This window comes from Bos taurus, chromosome 25 (genome assembly GCF_002263795.3).
Source record: "Bos taurus isolate L1 Dominette 01449 registration number 42190680 breed Hereford chromosome 25, ARS-UCD2.0, whole genome shotgun sequence".
NCBI classification, from domain to species: domain Eukaryota; kingdom Metazoa; phylum Chordata; class Mammalia; order Artiodactyla; family Bovidae; genus Bos; species Bos taurus.
Window position 1 is genome coordinate 1,672,814 of NC_037352.1, and position 16,845 is coordinate 1,689,658.

Below are 16,845 nucleotides of genomic sequence, written 5' to 3' on the forward strand. Positions count from 1 at the left end.
AGAAATTGAAAATATATCAGAGCCCTGCCAGGAAAAGACACTTAAATCTTTTTTTTTCTTAATTAAAAAAACATTTTTTTGGCCACACCCTGCAGCATGTGGGATCTTAGTTTCCGGATGGAACTCCTACCCAGGGGAGTCCCTAGTCCAGCTCTTTTAATGGGAAAATCCTATCAAACGTGGAAAGATCAGGTAGTCGTTATTTTATTTATACTCTTAGAGAACAAGGATCACATCTCAATGTACTTTATGCATGCTTATGCATAAATGTTCAATGTACTTAGTAAACATAATTTGGATACCTAAAAAAAACTGGGACAAAGATAAGATAGAAAAAGAAATCCATAATCCAGTGACTTTTTTTAGGTTTGCTCAGTCACAGAAACCTTGTTTCAAAGTCCCAAAATAAAGACTTGAATGGCCCTGTTTCAGCTGAATGAAGGATCCCAAAGACATCAAGGTCCTAATCCCCAGGAGGTATGAACACTACCTCATGACAAAAGTCAGCGCAGATGTGACTAAATGAACGACCGAGATGGGGAATGACCCTGGACTGTCCAGGCGGACCTGAAATGTATTGTAATCACAAACGTCCTTGTAAGAAGTGTCGATGGCAGAAGAGAAGGCCAGGTACCTGTGGAAGTGGAAACTGGAGTGATGTGGCCACAAGCAAAGAAAAGCTGGAGACCACCAGAAGCTGAAGAGTCAGGGACTCTGCCCTGGAGCCCCCAGGAAGAACCTGCCTTGCTGACACCTTGACTTCAGTCCCATGAGGCTCATCTCACACTCCTGGCCTCCGAAGCGCAGGATGGCCAAGCTGAGTTGCTTTGTGCAGGTGTGTCTGTGGGAATTTGTTACAGCCGCTGTAAGGAACTCACCCAGGAGCCATTACCAAAGCTACAGTGGTTACCCCTGAAGGACATAATCTGGGAGTGGGGAGAGACATTTTTAGGGGGGCTGTGCTGGATCTTCCGGAGAAGGCAATGGCACCCCACTCCAGTACTCTTGCCTGGAAAATCCCATGGACGTAGGAGCCTGGTGGGCTGCCATCTATGGGGTCGAACAGAGTCGGACACAACTGAAGCGGCTTAGCAGCAGCAGCAGCAGCAGCAGCAGCAGCAGCAACTGGGTCTTCACTGTGGCCCACGGGTTTAGTTGCCCCGAGGCATGTGGGATCTTACTTCCGTGACCAGGAATCAAACCCGAGTCCCCTGCGTTGGAAGGCAGATTCTTAACCACTGGCCCACCAGGGAAGTCCCAGAGCAAGGACTTTTATTCTTGCCTTTCCCTTTTGTGCAGCTGATGTGCCTGCGAAACTCATATATATATTATTTTTATAATTAAGAAAAAAGAAGAGATGAGGCAAGTGAAGAGTTTGGCCCACTCCACTGCAGCCAGCTGCAGACTTCAGTGGTTGTCATGGTTACACGGGGTTCATTTTAGTCATTCCCACCGACACTGAGGCCTCCCCTGCCAGGAGGCCACGTGTGGCACTCGGGAGCCACGCGACAGCTGGGGGTGCTCTGAGCCCAGAGGTCTCGCCCACCTGGGGCCTCAGTTCAGGGACTGGATCAGAGCAAGGCCTCCCCCACACTCTCCACACTGCGACTGGCACACTTTTTGTCTCGAGACTGCCAAGGGCAGCCAGATGCCAGTTCCTGAGCGGCCGTGGGAAGCAAGGACAGGGGGCGGACCTCACAGCCACACCTGCAAGGGAACAGCGCTGTGCTCCACACACACCACCCGCCCGTGCCAGTCAGTCCTTCTCCCCGCAGGCGGGGATGGACACGCACTCCTTATACCTGCTGGGCCTCATAGGGGCACATGGCAGGGCACATGGCATGTCCCCTTGGCATGGGTGGCACAGTGTGGCCCCTGTGCACCAGGGCTTCGAGGGTGGCAGGGGGTGGGGAGGGCTCCTCTGACACCAGCCACTTCCTTAGGTGACTCCTCAGTCACATCTGTGCTGTCGCAGCTCCTCTCCGACGTCTCCATGGCAACATTCACGCGGATCTCATGGAACATAAGGTGTCTGAGCTGGAAGGGACCTCGAAGACCAGCTCCTCCCACCTCCTCAGCTCACAGAGAGGAGGGCGGGCTCAGAGAGTGTGCGCCACATACCTGGTGGGGGGAGGTCAGTGGGTGCCACACACCCAGCGGGGCCCCTGCCTTCGGGCACCACTCCCAGCCAGGGTCCCTCTCCCTGAGATTGCAAACTGTTGAATTCTGCAGGACTGTCTTCTTGGGAGGTGTTCTGAGGGCACAAGTTCTGGGGGCTCTGCCCCTCCCTTCTGGCTAAAGGAGCCTGAAGTCCAGCCTCTCTCTGTTCTGTTCACTGGAGCTGACCCTCCAGTGTATGGTGAGAGTAGGAGTGGGCAGGACAGACACTGTCCTCAGGAACCTCACTGACTGGTGTGGGGGCAGCACAGTCCCCCAGGAACCACTGAAGAGCAAACGTGAGTGTCTGTGTGCCTGTACAAGACTGGGGGCGGAAGGAGCCCAGGAAGTCTGCTCGGAGGAGGAGGATCCAAGCAGAGCCTGGAAGGAAGGTCAGGGAGGACTCTCATTCCTGCCTAAGGCTGCCTGGCTTGAGGGCCACACCCTGTGGCTGAGCGGTGAAGCCGGAGTGCTTGGAAAATCGGGGACCAGAGAAAGACTGCCTGAAGCCATCGGTTCCAGAGGGTTCTCTTGGCTGGGGAGCCACAGCACACATCACTCCAGGACTAAGGGGTCAGACACATGGATGGGCAAGTCAGAAGGCAGAATGCAGGAGCTGAAGGCCCCAGACAAGGGGACCAAGGGTCCAGGCCGGCAGAGGATGCTGGAGAGAGGATCCAAGAGAGGCGCCTTGGGTGGTTCCATCCATTTGCTGGGATGTGGAACTGTGCAGCCCCTCCCGCCCAGCAGTGAAAGTGAAAGTCGCTCAGTCGTGTCCGACTCTTTGCAACCCTATGGACTATACAGTCCATGAAATTCTCCAGGCCAGAATACTGGGCTGGGTGGCCTTTCCCTTCTCCAAGGGATCTTCCAACCCAGGGATCCAATCCAAGTCTCCCGCATTGCAGGCGGATTCTTTACCAGCTGAGTTGTAAGGGAAGCCCAAGAATACTGGAGTGGGTAGCCTATCCCTTGTCCAGCAGCTCTTCCCAATCCAGGAGTCGAACCGGGGTCTCCTGCATTGCAGGTGGATTCTGTATCAGGCAGGGCCAGCCCTAAGCCAGAAGGGCCAAGCACTGGTGTCCCCTCCCCAGGGAGACACAGCCCTCATCCTCACCTCTACCTCAGCCCCAGGGCTCATTTCAGCTCCAACCCCCACCTTGGGGACCTAGCCTGCCTTGCGGAGGTCTCTCCAGGTCTGAAGATCCCCAGCTCCAGCCAGAGCCGCCCTGCTGACCTTTCCACCACAGGGCCCGCTTCTCCTGTTGCTGGGTGCCCAAGTCCAGGGCTGTGTGACACACATCTCCATGTGCTCAGCGTCTGCAGCGTGGGTGGGGCTCACTTCCTCTCCCTGGGACCTGCCAGGGTGCCTTCTTGGCTCACAAGTCTGGCAAGTGAGGTCCTCTCCACCTGGGCTTCTCTGCCAGGCCACTCGAGCTTTCTCACGAGGCAGCAGCTGGGTCCCAAGAAAGCGTGTGTGAGGAGACAGGAAAGGAGAGCTGCCAGCCTGGAGGGCATGATCCAGAAACAGGCCCAGGGTCACTTGCATTGGTCACAGCGGTCACAGACAGCTGCCATAGACACTCCCCTCACTGGGAAGAGCAGCAAAGGACCTGTCATCTTGAGTCCAGCCGGGCACCCCGCAGGGTCTCGGATTCTTTCTTGCCTCCCCTCCAGGCCTGCAGACTGTCTCCCCTCCGTCCTCATTAGCCCTCCTTGGGCTCCTGAAATCCCCTCAAACTCACCTCCCTGTCCACAGGCTGCACCACCCAGCTCCCCCGGCCACACCCACTATTCCTTTAGCAGCACCCTCTCTCTGTTGCTCTCAGAAACCACGCATGGCTCCCTATTTCCCACCAAACAACTTCCAAGCTCCTAGGAAAAACATTTAAACTCGCCTTCCAATCTAGCCCCCTCCTCTGTCACCAATCGAATCACCTCTCATTTCTTCCAAGCAATTGGAACACACTTTGGCGTCTTCTGCTCAAAGTGCCCACCTCCCGGCTCTCTGAATCTACACATACTCCCTCTACCTGGCAAGTTTCTCTGTCTCCACGAGTGTTGGACTCCTGCTCAATCTTCAAAGCCCGGTGCAAATTCCCCACCTCCACAAGCTCTTGCTCTCACAAGGTCTTGCTCTCACCACTCAACACACTAGACTTACTCTTCTTGCCTGTGGAGGCATGTTCTCCCTCAAATCCGTGTTGGCAACGACTTGCCCTCTTGAAGTGGGGCCCACATTTCTAGCTCATACTTCTTTCACCAATTTCATAACTGTTTATTGAGGCCTGGAGCTGGCTGCCAGGGATATGGCAGTGACCAAGACAAGCTGCTTCCTGTGCCCAGAGAGCTTACATCCCAGAGGGTGAGACAGATGGCAAACAGAGGAACCAAAAGACACGATGATCAAAGACTAGGAGAACTGCAGGAAGGCAGGGAAGGCAGAGGGGGCCTGCAAGCCAGGGACTCAGAATTCCCTCTTTCCAAGAGAAACCAGAGAACTGAATTTTCACATACTCCCCCAATTTTAAAGGTCGCGAGGTCAAGTCTCCCCACTGCTTTCAGTCCCTCCACTCCTAGCTTCCCACTCTTTCTGGATTGCCAGCCTCCTCTCTTCCTGTTTACCCTGCCAGCAGCCACCCTCCTCCCCTTCAACTCAGGACACCTCATCTGTAGCCCCAGCCCTAAGGCACTCAAGCCCCTGGTGCTTCCCATGCCTTGGCAGCAGCTGGCAGGAAGAGGAAGAGAGCCCATGGACTAGGATGCCAGGGTCAGTGGACACCGCCTCGCTGAGACCCTGGGCCAGCCTCGTGGGAGTGAGATACCTGGAGTCCCCAGGGCCACTCCCCAGGGCGGGAGTCCAACACCCCAAACTCAGGCCTCACCAGCCACACGTCTGGGCACTGACCTGGAAGAACTGGAGAACCAGAGGAGCGAGACAGGCAAGGGGCCCTAAGGTGGGTCCCCAGCTCTGACGGGGCCCTGAGGGATGGGTCTCTCTCCAGGGAACCTCTAGGCAAGCCCTGCTTTATGCTCTCTGGAGCCACAGTTCCCATGTAGATATCCTAGCTCTGCAGCTTCCTGCCTGGTGACTAGACTGCTCCCTTCCCGGTCCTTCTCCCCCAATCCCCCCGCCACCCTCCAGCCTTGGTTTCCCATCTGATCGTCAGGGCACCAGAGCAGCACCCACCTGCACCTAGCACATGATAGCACTCAGTGCAGGGCAGCTTTGCGCCAACCCTCTCATGCAGGGCCCTGCCAGGTCTCTCGAGGAATCGCTTGGCTGGGTGGCATCCTTCCATCTGTGTTTTCCCAGACTTCTGAGCCCCAGAGGCAGAGTCTGCCCGTTGTGATTATTTGGACTCTGGGTGCTGCCAGCTGAGAGGGCTCAGGCCTCTGAAGGTCCCAGGGTCCCAGTGACAGTGGTCACGTCTCAGGACAGAGGAGTGCAGAGCAGGGAGCTGCCTTTCGTCTGCACCTGCTGCCTGCAAGCCCTAGGAGAAGGGCATGTCGGCTCACCACTCCCAGGATTCCAGGAACAACTCAGCCTCATCCTCAAAACTTGGAGCATCTTGGGTGGCAGTCCTGGGACAGAGGTGCCAGCCCCTGCAGAGGGGTCTGCCAGGACCCAGCATGGGGTTTGGACTGTCAGCACTTGAAAGCATTGGAAAGCCCAGGAGCCAGGCACAGCCTAGCCTCCCACCTTCTTCACCTCCTGGGTCCCTGAGGGCAGAGCCCTAGGGGAGCGGACGCTCAGAGGGCCTTTCACTGGCTGTGACACTGACTTCCCCTTCCCCAGGGATCCTGAAGCTTGAGCCCAGAAGACAGAAGCTCAGGGGGAGAGCACCTGGCCACCTCCATCCTGCCGCTCAGCCTGGCCCCTACGTCCTGCCTCTGATAACCAGCTGTCAGCTGAGCCCCACGTGGCGGGGCGCACCCCGGTTTGTTTGCCAAGCACGGAGTGTTGGAGCTTCCTGGACCTGCCTGCCCTGGAAGGGAGGGGGCGGTGCCGCAGCAGGCCAGGTGGCACCTCCGGCTGAGATGGGATTGAGTCCCAGATGCCCATCCCACGCAGGCCTGCTGCCTCAGTGGCCCCCTCTCTCCTCGTCCCGGGCCTGGAGATAGTCCGGGGGCGGCGGTCACCCGGGCAAGGGACAGCGCGGGGCGGGGTGGTGCACAGTAGAGGAGCGACAGGACGCCGAGTGCTCGGTCACCCAGGCCCACCGCCCCACACCCGCACCGAAGCCCGGGTGCAGTTACAGAGAGGGGCCCTTGGGCGCAGGACAGGGCGGTAACGTCCCCCCAGGCGCAGAGGCGCTGGGATCCGGCGTTCCTGGACCGGGCCCCGGGCCCCGCCCCCAGGGCGGCCGTCTCATTTACATGGCCACGCCCCTTGGTGGCCATTGGCGGCGGCGGCGGCGGGAGGCCGGGCCTGAGTGGCTGCGCGGCCGTGGGGCGGCGGGGGCGGGGCGGCGCGGAGCCTGGCGCCAGGGATGTCGCCGCCGCCGCCGCCGCGGGACGGCTTCGGCTTCTGCTCCGGGTCTGGCTCCGACGGCGAGGGGAGCAGGGCGTCCCGGGGCGCGGCAGCTGCGGCGGGAGAGCACTGAGCTCCCGCCAGCCCGCCCGCCATGTCCAGGAAAAAGACCCCCAAGAGCAAGGCGGGCAGCGCACCCGCTACCTCTGCCCTGCCCGCTGCCAATGGGCCCCGGCCGGTGCGACCCGGGACTGCGCGCCCTGGCCCCGAGGCACCGCCCAACGGGCCCCCGCAGCCCGGCCGGTCTTCGGTCGGCGGCGGCGGCGACTTCTACGACGTCGCCTTCAAGGTGAGCCGGGCACCCCCAGCCCCAGGCGATGCGAATGCAGCAGGTGGCGTCCGGCCCGAGCTGAGCGGGGAGGGGATCCGGGGAAACGGTGCAGGGCCCTGCGGAGCTTCAGCACGGAGCTGGCTCCCCGAGCGGCACCCCGCAGCTGGCAAGGCTGGCGCGGTGCACCGCGCGCGCGCGCGCGCGCGCACACACACACACACAGCTGTCAAACCTGGGTTTGGAATACCCAACATATGGCAAGGCTGCCCCCTCCCCCTCCGCGACCCCCACCCGGCAGGCAGGGCCGGACAAGAGGTCCTGCGGAAGTCAGAGCCTGGCAGGTATCTTCTCCTTATTCCCTGATGCTCCTGCCCCTACCAAAGGCCCCAGCCTCATCTCCCCATATGTTGCCTTCTCTGGCCCACAGGGTCTTCCACTCTCCTTTTAGGGGGAGAGACTAGGAAGAGGTTCACAGGTTGGGTGAGGCACGCTGGGGCCTCCTTCAGGCCAAAGCAGAAGCTGGTGAATCCTGGGCGGCGGGGGTGGCAGGTCCATCCTTGGGTTTGGGAACCTTTGGTAACAGACTGGGGGAGGGGAGAAGGTCTTGAATGCCCTCCCGGCCCGCAAACTTAGCCTGAGCCCCTCCCCACACCAAGATCTGACCCTCACTTGGCAGACTCCTCCAGAGTCTTACTGGGATTGGAAGAAGCCCTTGGGCGCAGAGCCCCCACCCCCACCACCCCAGGCCTCTCAGGAGGCCCCCAGTGACCAACACTCCGGTTCTGCTCTCCATGAAATTCCAGTTGCTCCCCTTCCAGACTAAGCATGGTGTCCAGGTAGTGCCCTGCATGAAGGCAGCAGCTCCTGTCCCCCCACTGATGGAGAGGGGACAGAACCTTCTGGAGGAGGCAGTTAGAGGTCCAGGCCCTATATCTCCCCAGGCCCTGCTGCACCTGCAGACCTCTTCCACTCCTGCCCCTCACCCAGGGCCCCCTCTGGCCAGGCCAGCTCAGGGGAGACTGGCCCCTTCCCTGGAGGGGTTCCCAGATACCCAGGTGCCCTCTGCCCTTTCCCCGTGCCCCAGGTCATGCTGGTGGGGGACTCAGGCGTGGGGAAGACCTGCCTGCTCGTGCGCTTCAAGGATGGGGCTTTCTTGGCGGGGACCTTTATCTCCACCGTGGGCATCGACTTCCGGGTAAGAGAGGGGGCTGACATCCCAAGCACCAACTGGGCCCAGCCATGCCCTGGGCCCCCAACACCAGTTCATGGCTTCTTGAAACACCCCTGGCAGCTGGTTCTCCATTATCCCTGTGGGACCGGCAGCCTCACCAACCAGGCTGGCCCACCTGGCTCCCACAGTCAAGGTAGTTAAGCTGGGACGCCTTCACCACCAAGCTGCCTGCTTCCCAACACCTCAGGGGTCCTGGGGACAAGTGGCAGGTGAATATGATTGAAGCAGAGATGGTACCCCTGCATCCTGGGCTGGAACGGCCTGGATCTTGTGCCTTGAGGGAGGTGTGTCCTGGTGCCCCTGTGGGAACTCAAAACCCATGGCCACTGGGGAGGCCAGCGTCACTGCCCCGCTGCCCAGAGGGGCCCTGAGGTGCTAGGTCCTACTAGACAGATGGCTGTGGCGCTTAAGCACACCCTCGGTCCCAGAGCCAGGGAGAAGTCCTTGCCCTTGGGCGGGGAGGCTTTTGGGAAATGATCCCTGCCCCCCCAGCCCTGACTGCTTTCCCCTGCTAGAACCCCCTCACCACCTCACCCCCGCCAGGGCTGTGTCCTAGGGTCCTTCTGGGGGATGGCCCTCAACTCGGCTCCCCAAGAGCCCTCAAGCACCACAAGCAGCCTGCAGGGCCATGGGGGACCACAGCCTTGGGCTTGCTGGGCTCTGGCACCCGTCTGAACTCTGTGTCCTGGGGTACTAATGTGTTCTCAGCAAATCCCAGATTTGCATTTTTCTCACCCTTTAATTAGACCCAGTCTGTGGAAGGTGGGGAGGGAGGCCCATTCTGGGGACGGGGGCGGGGGGGGGGGTGGTGGGCGGAGCTCCCTCTGGTCTGGGGAGCCGCTCTCTATCCCGTTTGGGGGGGGGGCAGAGCCCCTCACATGCTCTGGGATGAAGTAAGGGTTGAGGCGCCAGAAGCGGAGGGGGTCCTGGCCTCACCTCCCCCTTGTCACCTCTCGGCTTCAGGGCAGGTGCGGAGGGAGGTGAGGCAGTTTGGTTCACACCCTGTTCCGGGCGCTGGGGAAGGTGGGATGTCCCTGCAGCTGGACAGATGGCTGCGCCCGTTCCCTGGAGACCCAGAAACACCCTGACAGCAGGAGCTGGTGCAGAGGGAGGAAGTGCTGTTCCCAGGGCCTCAGCTGGTGACTGGCAGCCCCCGCCCCCACCTAGGCAGATGGGAGCCGGAGTTGAGCCACTTCCTGCTCTAGTCCTGAACTGGGAGGGCTCCGCGAGGGTGCATCGCCAGCCAGCCCACAGGGAGCGCCCACTGGGGCCAGGTCCTGGGCTCTGCGCTTCCTGCTCGGAGCCCATCCCCAGGGGGCTGCAGAAGAGAGGCTTTTAAGTGACCACTTTAGCCCCGCTCCGGGCCAGACTCAGTTCTCTCTGTGTGCTTTGCACAGTGCTCGTAAAGTAATCAGGGCAACCGTGTGACGGACACCCTGGCTATCCCCATTTGTGGATGGAGAAACTGAGGCATAGTGTGGGCAACAGGCCTGGAGTCACACAGTGGGGGACTCCAAATAAGCCCTGCAAGAGAGAGGTGCCGGTGGCCCGGGGGCTAGGGGCAGAGAACCGGGGAGAGGAATACAGGGTGAAGCTGAAACAGCAAGTGGGCATAGGGAAGTCAGCTGAGGCTGGCACCGGCTGGGCTGAAGGAGAGGGGATGGGCTGGGGGTGCAGGTCAACAGGCCTCAGTGACTGGACACCAGGTTCCCTGGAGGGCAGGGGAGCTGGCAGGGATGTGTGCCAGGCCTCCAGGCTGGGCAGAGGAAGAAACACCTGGCCCAGAGTTGGACACAGCTGGCCATGGAGGGGGGCAACCTCCATGTCCATCAGGATGGCCATCTGGGCGGGAGTGGCCTGGGCACCCACTGTGCATGGGTCACCAGGAGGGAACTCAGATTCAAGGGGAGTTGACTCATTGGAAAAGACTCTGATGCTGGGAGGGATTGGGGGCAGGAGGAGAAGGGGACGACAGAGGATGAGATGGCTGGATGACATCACTGACTTGATGGACATGAGTCTGAGTGAACTCCGGGAGTTGGTGATGGACAGGGAGGCTTGGCGTGCTGCGATTCATGGGGTCGCAGAGTCGGACACGACTGAGCGACTGAACTGAATTGAACTGTTATCTGCAGGTGGAGGGCAGGAGGTGGTCAGAGAACCAGGCGGTGGGGCCTGAAGGCAGAGTCTGGCGAGCAGAGGCGTGGGGTGGTGGGCTTGGGGGCACACTGGAGCTCTTCACCTCAGGTTCAGCCCTGGCCTGGCGCTGCCTTTCCCCCCCACCCTATCCACTGCCCCCCGACCCCCAACCCCACCAGAAGGGCACGGGTCCTTGGACCCTAGGGGCACCGCCACCTAGGACGGGCCCTCGCTGGAGCTGGCTGGTTGTGTTTCAGAACAAAGTTGTGGACGTGGACGGCATGAAGGTGAAGCTGCAGGTGAGGGGTGATGTGAGGTGGGGGGTGAGGGCAGGGGGCCCCTGGGAAGGCCCGGACAGCGCTGATGGCTGCACGCGCCTTGGCCACAGATCTGGGACACGGCTGGCCAGGAGAGGTTCCGCAGCGTCACTCACGCCTACTACCGTGACGCCCATGGTGAGCACGGGGCCACGGCCCCCAGGCTTCTGCCCCAGGAGGGCACCCGGGGTATGAGGGGAGCAGGAGGCGGGGGTGAGGGGCGGGTGCTGTGGGCTCAGAGGTCCTCACTGCCCTTCCCCCCAGCACTGCTGCTGCTCTATGACGTCACCAACAAGGCCTCCTTCGACAGCATCCAGGTCAGAGGCTTCCTTCCGGGGGGGTCTGGCGGTGGGGAGACAGGCCAAGATGGGGCCACCCATGCCCCCAACCCCCTCCGGTACAGATGGCCTCAGGGTCCCAGACTCCTGAGGACCCTCCTGACAGTGGGGGAGGGGGAAAGACTGCCCCACCAGGTGCATGTTGAACAAGCTGAAGTGGAGGTCCTGGGGGACTTTCCAGTCCAACAGCTTAGATGAGGGAGCTGTTGGGCTGCCCATGCATGGCGCCCAGGGAGCACGAGCTCCGGGGCCCCTCTGCTGGTCAGGCACCACCAGGCACACCGGGGGTGCATCCTGGAGGGGTCGGGGGGCCCGGAGCGCTGGCCTCCAGCCTGGCCTCAGCTCCGCCCCTGCAGGCCTGGCTGACCGAGATCCAGGAGCACGCCCAGGACGATGTGGTTCTCATGCTGCTGGGGAATAAGGTGGGCGCTCTAGCCTCGCAGGGGAGCCGGGGGTGGGGGTGGGGGGTGATGGGGCCAGCTCTCACCAAGGTTCCTACGCCAGGTGGACTCTGCCCAGGAGCGTGCGGTGAAGCGGGAGGATGCGGAGAAGCTGGCCAAGGTGAGCTGGGGTGGGGTGGGTGGTGGGCGAGCGCCCAGGGCTATGGCGCCTGAGCCGCCCCTGCCAGGCTGCCCACGCTATTTGCAGGACTACGGGCTGCCGTTCATGGAGACCAGCGCCAAGACGGGCCTCAATGTGGACTTGGCCTTCACAGCCATAGCCAAGTGAGTCCTCGCGGTCACCAGAAGGAGCCCCAGACTCAGGGTTCTGCACCCCCTCCTTGGGGGTCCAGGCTGCCCCATCCCACAGTTATCCCTGCCCCACAGGGAGCTGAAACAGCGCCACACCAAGGCCCCCAGCGAGCCTCGCTTCCAGCTGCACGACTACATCAAGAGGGAGGGCCGGGGGGCTTCCTGCTGCAGACCCTGAGCCTGTGGGGCCTGGCCACCAGGCGTCCTCCTGGAAGACTAGACATTCTACAGCAGTCAGTCCCAAGTTGAGCCTCACCCACCCCTCATCTGGGCAGTGATCCAGAGCCGAGGTCCCAACAAATGGGCTGCACAAAGCCAGAGCGTCTGCAGTCCTTCACCTGCTGCTGCCCGAGGGCCTTGCCCCAAGGCAACCATCTTCTGTACAGGAGGGACACCGAAGGGCAGACTCCCAGGCGCCTGGCCCTCTGGCCACAGGGCTCTGCCACCTCCATCCCCCCATGGGTACCCCCAACTTTCAGGCTGGGCTGCAGCACCCACACCATATGTATAGTGCCTAACTGCCTAGAAAGCCATTGTCTTCAGCTGCACTTGCTGCCCAGGAAGGAAGGGGCAGGACCCTGCCCACACCTGGGGCAGAGGGCTTCACCACCAATCCCATCCTGCACTGCACCCCAAGGACAACTGCCTGCTGCCAGCCCCTCAATGGGAGGCCCCGGTTCCACATCAACAGGGTCTTTCAGATTCCCATGGAGGATGCCAAGGCTATGGCTTTGTAACGCAGTGTTCAGCCCATGGGAAGTCACGGAAATGTCAGGGAAACCAGGACCACCAGCCTTGCCTGTGGACCAGGGTACCACTTCAGCAGGCCGACACACAGCCTGGGCTCAGTGAGGTCAAGTCACAGGGGTGGGCAGAGCATTCCACCTTGTGCTAAAGAAAAAACTCCAAGTCAGTCTTTTGATCAAAAGCTTTTATTTCTGGTCCTAGTGAATAAAATTTGTTTTCTGGAGTGCCTGCTTCGTCCATTGAAAGACAGCCACAAGCTCTGGGAATTAAAGAGTTCACGAACTACCCCAAGGCAAAGACAACCCAAAAACCTAGAGAAGGTGGTCCTGGTAGGTGGAAAATCACTGGCATGAGCTTCCATTTTCATGTTGCTCCAAGACTGCCCAGGGATGAGCTGTCATCCCAGGGAGTCCTCTGGGGTGCTAACAGGTGTGATCACGCACATGCTGGACCCCAAGAAATCTACCCAGAGGTTGAGAGGTAAAGGTCTTCTACAGCTTCTTCAGCCTAGCGCTAGGCTCACGGCCCCTACCTAACCAGGGCCATGGAACTCTATCCCTGCCTTGCCCAGGGTGACTTCTGCTGGAGCCCCTGCCTCACCATCACCTTAACATGGAATTGTTGCAAACTGGGAGAAACAAACTCAACAGATTAAAAAGGCAGGGACCAAATGCTAGTAAAAGGATTATGGCAACTAGAGGCCCAAATGGGGGTTAAAAACCAGACAATACTCAATAACATCTCTTTAAAGTGCAGTCTAGACAGTCAGCATTTGGGTTACCCCATCAGAAAGGATGAGGCCACTTGGCGTGGTCGTGTATTTTCTTTTACTACCCCAGAGTCATGATGTAACACACCTCCTTTGTTCAGCTAGGAGGAAGAACAAGGCCAGCCTATTATCAGTCACTTTATCAGCCCAGGAACTTAAGAGACGATGAGGGTGTGCAGTGAGTTCCAGGTGGATTCACTCATGGCAGACAGGGTGGCCCCACAACAGAGACCTCCAACCCCTGCTGAAACGAGGCCAACTGCCCTTCTCCCCCAAGGTGGGTGGTTATAGATGGTGAGACTAGGTTTATTTGGTTACTCAGTGTACACTGTCTCATAAACAGCATGGTCTATACAAGCAAAGGCCACAGCTAATCCTGGGAAAGTGGGGTTGTAGTCTGTTAAAAAGGGCAGTTGGTTTATATCCAGACTACAAAGAAATAGATGTCTGGGAGGGGTACAGTCCTGGGGCGCTGCTGTGGAATCAAGCCACTTTAGCAGTCCGCCTGGGCAGGGGTTCTGGTACAGTTTGACAAGATTCCACCACTGAATATGGTTGTATAAGCCTTTTCAAAGGCTTTGGCGGAGGCAAAAACTGTACTAGCTGCTTGGTGCCAAGCCTACCCAGGAGATACAGATCCCATCGGGCCCGCTGACCTTGGGGGCACCACCATCGGCAATTTGATCTCTGGTTGCTCTGCCTTTCCAAAACCCAGTCTGTACAAGTCCTCAGTTCATGTGCTGCTGAAACCTTGCTGTCATGTGAAATGAGTGCAGTTGTGCTGTGGTTTGAACATTCTTTAGCACTGCTTTTGGGCTTCCCTTGTGGCTCAGCTGGTAAAGAATCCACCTGCAATGCAGGAGACCTGGGTTCGATTCCTGGGTGGGGAAGATCCTCTGGAGAAGGGAAAGGCTACCCACTCCAGTATTCTGGCCTGGAGAACTCCATGGATTGTATAGTCCATGGGGTCACAAAGAGTAGGACACAACTGAGCAACTTTCACAGGGACTGGAATGAAAACGGACCATTCCCAGTCCTGTGGCCACCCGTTTTCCAAATTTCTTGACATTCAGAGCAGCACTTTCACAGCATTCTTTTAGGATTTGAAATAGCAGCTGGAATTCTATCACCTCTACTAGCTTTGTAGTAATGTCTAAGATCCACTTTACTCCAGGATGTCTGGTTCTAGGTGAGTGACAATTCCACCCTGGCTATCCAGTTAATAAGACCTTTCCGGTATAGTTCTGTGTATTCTTGCCACCTCTTCTTAATCTCTTCTGCCTGTTAGGCCCTTACCATTTCTGTCCTTTATCCTTCCCATCCTTGCATGGAATATCCCCTTGATAAACTCCAAATTTCTTGATGAGATCTCAAGTCTTACCCATTCTATTGTTCCCCAGTATTTCTTTGCATTGTTCATTCTCACAGCCCTCTAGTAAATTTCCATTGGTCAGAAAGCAATTTGTGATGGAAGTGCCACTATCCATCCCTATTTGACCCTCACTTCTGGGCCCAGGTCTCCTCAGGGGCTGTCAGAAGTAAAAGGGATGGGGTCAGTGTCATCGGTGCGAGTCAGGACAGCTTCTTCTGCTGGCCCATCTGCCCTGCTGCTCCCTTGCCTAACTTTGGACCTTTCGGTGTCCATGGCAATGAATGGTAGCTACTTGTTTTCAAGCTGCAAGATCTCAGCCCCATACTTTACAGGGGATTGTTACATGCTCTACAGACACATGGCATTTTGAATGTTTCCTTCCCCTGAGCTCCCCTGATAGCTCAGTTGGTAAAGAATCCACCTGCAACACAGGAAACTCCAGTTTGAATCCTGGGTCAGAAGATCCCTTGAAGAAGGGATAGGCTACCCACTCACAGTATTCTTGGGCTTCTTTGTGGCTCAGCTGGTAAAGAATCCGCCTAGGTTCAACACTTGGGTTGGGAAGATCCCCTGGAGAATTCCATGGACAGTCCATGGTCACAGATTTTCTTGTCAAGCTGAGTCAAGGCTAATGTGTTACTGTTACTTGGGGTTTAGGAGGGTTGAAGGTGTGGCAAGTTCTTTAAAATTTTTACTGAAGTATAGCTGACTTACAATGTTTTAATTTCTGGTGTACAGCAAAATGATCCCATCATACATCTCTCTCTAGATCCATCCATGTTGCTGTAAACAGCGTTTCATGTTTTACGGCTGAGTTAACGTTCAAAGAGTTGGGACACGTCAACACAGGACGTGTTGGACATGACTGAGTGGCTGAACCGAATATCCCATGGGCTACACACTTCACATGGTCACTACCTGACCACATGAGTTGACAAGAATGAGCACATAGTATTCCACTGTGAGACGAGGGATTTTGCTCGTAAGTGTGTAGCACGTGAAATAAGCATGCTAGCAAAGGTATGCTCAAAACCCTCCAAGCCAGGCTTCAGCAGTATGGGAAGCAACAACTTCCAAATACACAAGCTTGCTTTCAAAGAGGCAGAACATAACTGCCAACAATCACTGGATCATGGAGAAAGCGAGACTGCCAGGAGAAATAACCTCAAATACACAGATACTACCCTGCCATTAGGAACTAAAAAGCCTCTTGATGAAAGTGAAAGAGGAGAGTGAAAAAGTTGGCTTAAAGCTCAACATGCAGAAAACAAGGATTATGGCATCCAGTCCCATCACTTCATGGGAAATAGATGGGCAAACAGTGGAAACAGTGTCAGACTTTATTTGGGGGGCTCCAAAGTCACTAGATGGTGACTGCAGCCATGAAATTAAAAGACGCTTACTCCTTGGAAGGAAAGTTATGACCAACCTAGACAGCGTATTCAAAAGCAGAGACATTACTTTGCCAACAAAGGCCCGTCTAGTCAAGGCTATGCTTTTTCCTGTGGTCATGTATGGATGTGAAAGTTGGACTGTGAAGGCAGAGTGCCGAAGAATTGATGCTTTTGAACTGTGGTGGTGAAGACTCTTGCTAGTCCCTTGGTCTGCAAGGAGATCCAACCAGTCCATTCTGAAGATCAGCCCTAGGATTTCTTTGGAGGGAATGATGCTGAAGCTGAAACTCCAGTACTTTGGCCACCTCATGCGAAGAGTTGATGCTGGGAGGGATTGGGGGCAGGAGGAGAAGGGGACGACAGAGGATGAGATGGCTGGATGGCATCACAGACTCAACGGACTTGAGTTTGAGTGAACTCCAGGAGTTGGTGGACAGGGAGGCCTGGCATGCTGCGATTCATGGGGTCACAAAGAGTCGGACACGACTGAGCGACTGAACTGAACCGTAATGGCAGAAAATGAAAAGGAACTAAAGAGCCACTTGGGGGTGAGAGTGCAAAGGCTGGCTTAGAGGAAGGAAATGGCAATGGCAACCCACTCCAGTTGTCTTGCCAGGGAAATCTCATGGACAGAGGAGCCCAGTGAGCTGCAGTTAATGGGGTCCCTAAAAGTTGGACAGGACGTAGTGACTGAACGATATTCCATAGCATGTATGTACCACATCTTGGATAAGAATGTACCACATCTGTCAATGGACATTTAGGTTGCTTCCATTTCTTGTTACAGAAACCATGGCAAGGGAGAGAGACCAGTGACACTGGGA

General features: G+C 57.5%; 1 protein-coding gene across 4 annotated transcripts; it reads left to right on the top strand.

Annotated features, from left to right (window-relative positions):
- The first annotated feature begins 6,625 nt into the window (after window positions 1–6,625).
- On the top strand, window positions 6,626–12,709 carry RAB26 (RAB26, member RAS oncogene family). Of its 4 annotated transcripts, none has more exons than NM_001046209.1 (9): window positions 6,626–6,980; window positions 8,047–8,157; window positions 10,590–10,631; window positions 10,721–10,787; window positions 10,914–10,966; window positions 11,344–11,409; window positions 11,492–11,548; window positions 11,636–11,712; window positions 11,815–12,709. In NM_001046209.1, the coding sequence occupies exons 1-9, from the start codon at window positions 6,786–6,788 to the stop codon at window positions 11,915–11,917; spliced, it is 771 nt and encodes a 256-aa protein (NP_001039674.1). In that variant the 5' UTR covers window positions 6,626–6,785; the 3' UTR covers window positions 11,918–12,709. The 4 variants fall into 4 exon arrangements, with proteins under 4 accessions (NP_001039674.1, XP_024840616.1, XP_024840615.1 ...); XM_024984848.2 differs by having other exon boundaries at window positions 6,678–6,980; window positions 11,616–11,712; window positions 11,798–11,876; XM_024984847.2 differs by having other exon boundaries at window positions 6,678–6,980; window positions 11,798–11,870.
- Window positions 12,710–16,845: the final 4,136 nt, after the last annotated feature.

Coding starts and splice junctions, on each gene's coding strand:
- RAB26 (NM_001046209.1), top strand. CDS start 6,786: ATGTCCAGGAAAAAGACCCCCAAGAGCAAGGCGGGCAGCGCACCCGCT. Junction 10,788..10,913: donor CTACTACCGTGACGCCCATG/GTGAGCACGGGG, acceptor CCTTCCCCCCAG/CACTGCTGCTGCTCTATGAC. Junction 10,967..11,343: donor CCTCCTTCGACAGCATCCAG/GTCAGAGGCTTC, acceptor CCGCCCCTGCAG/GCCTGGCTGACCGAGATCCA.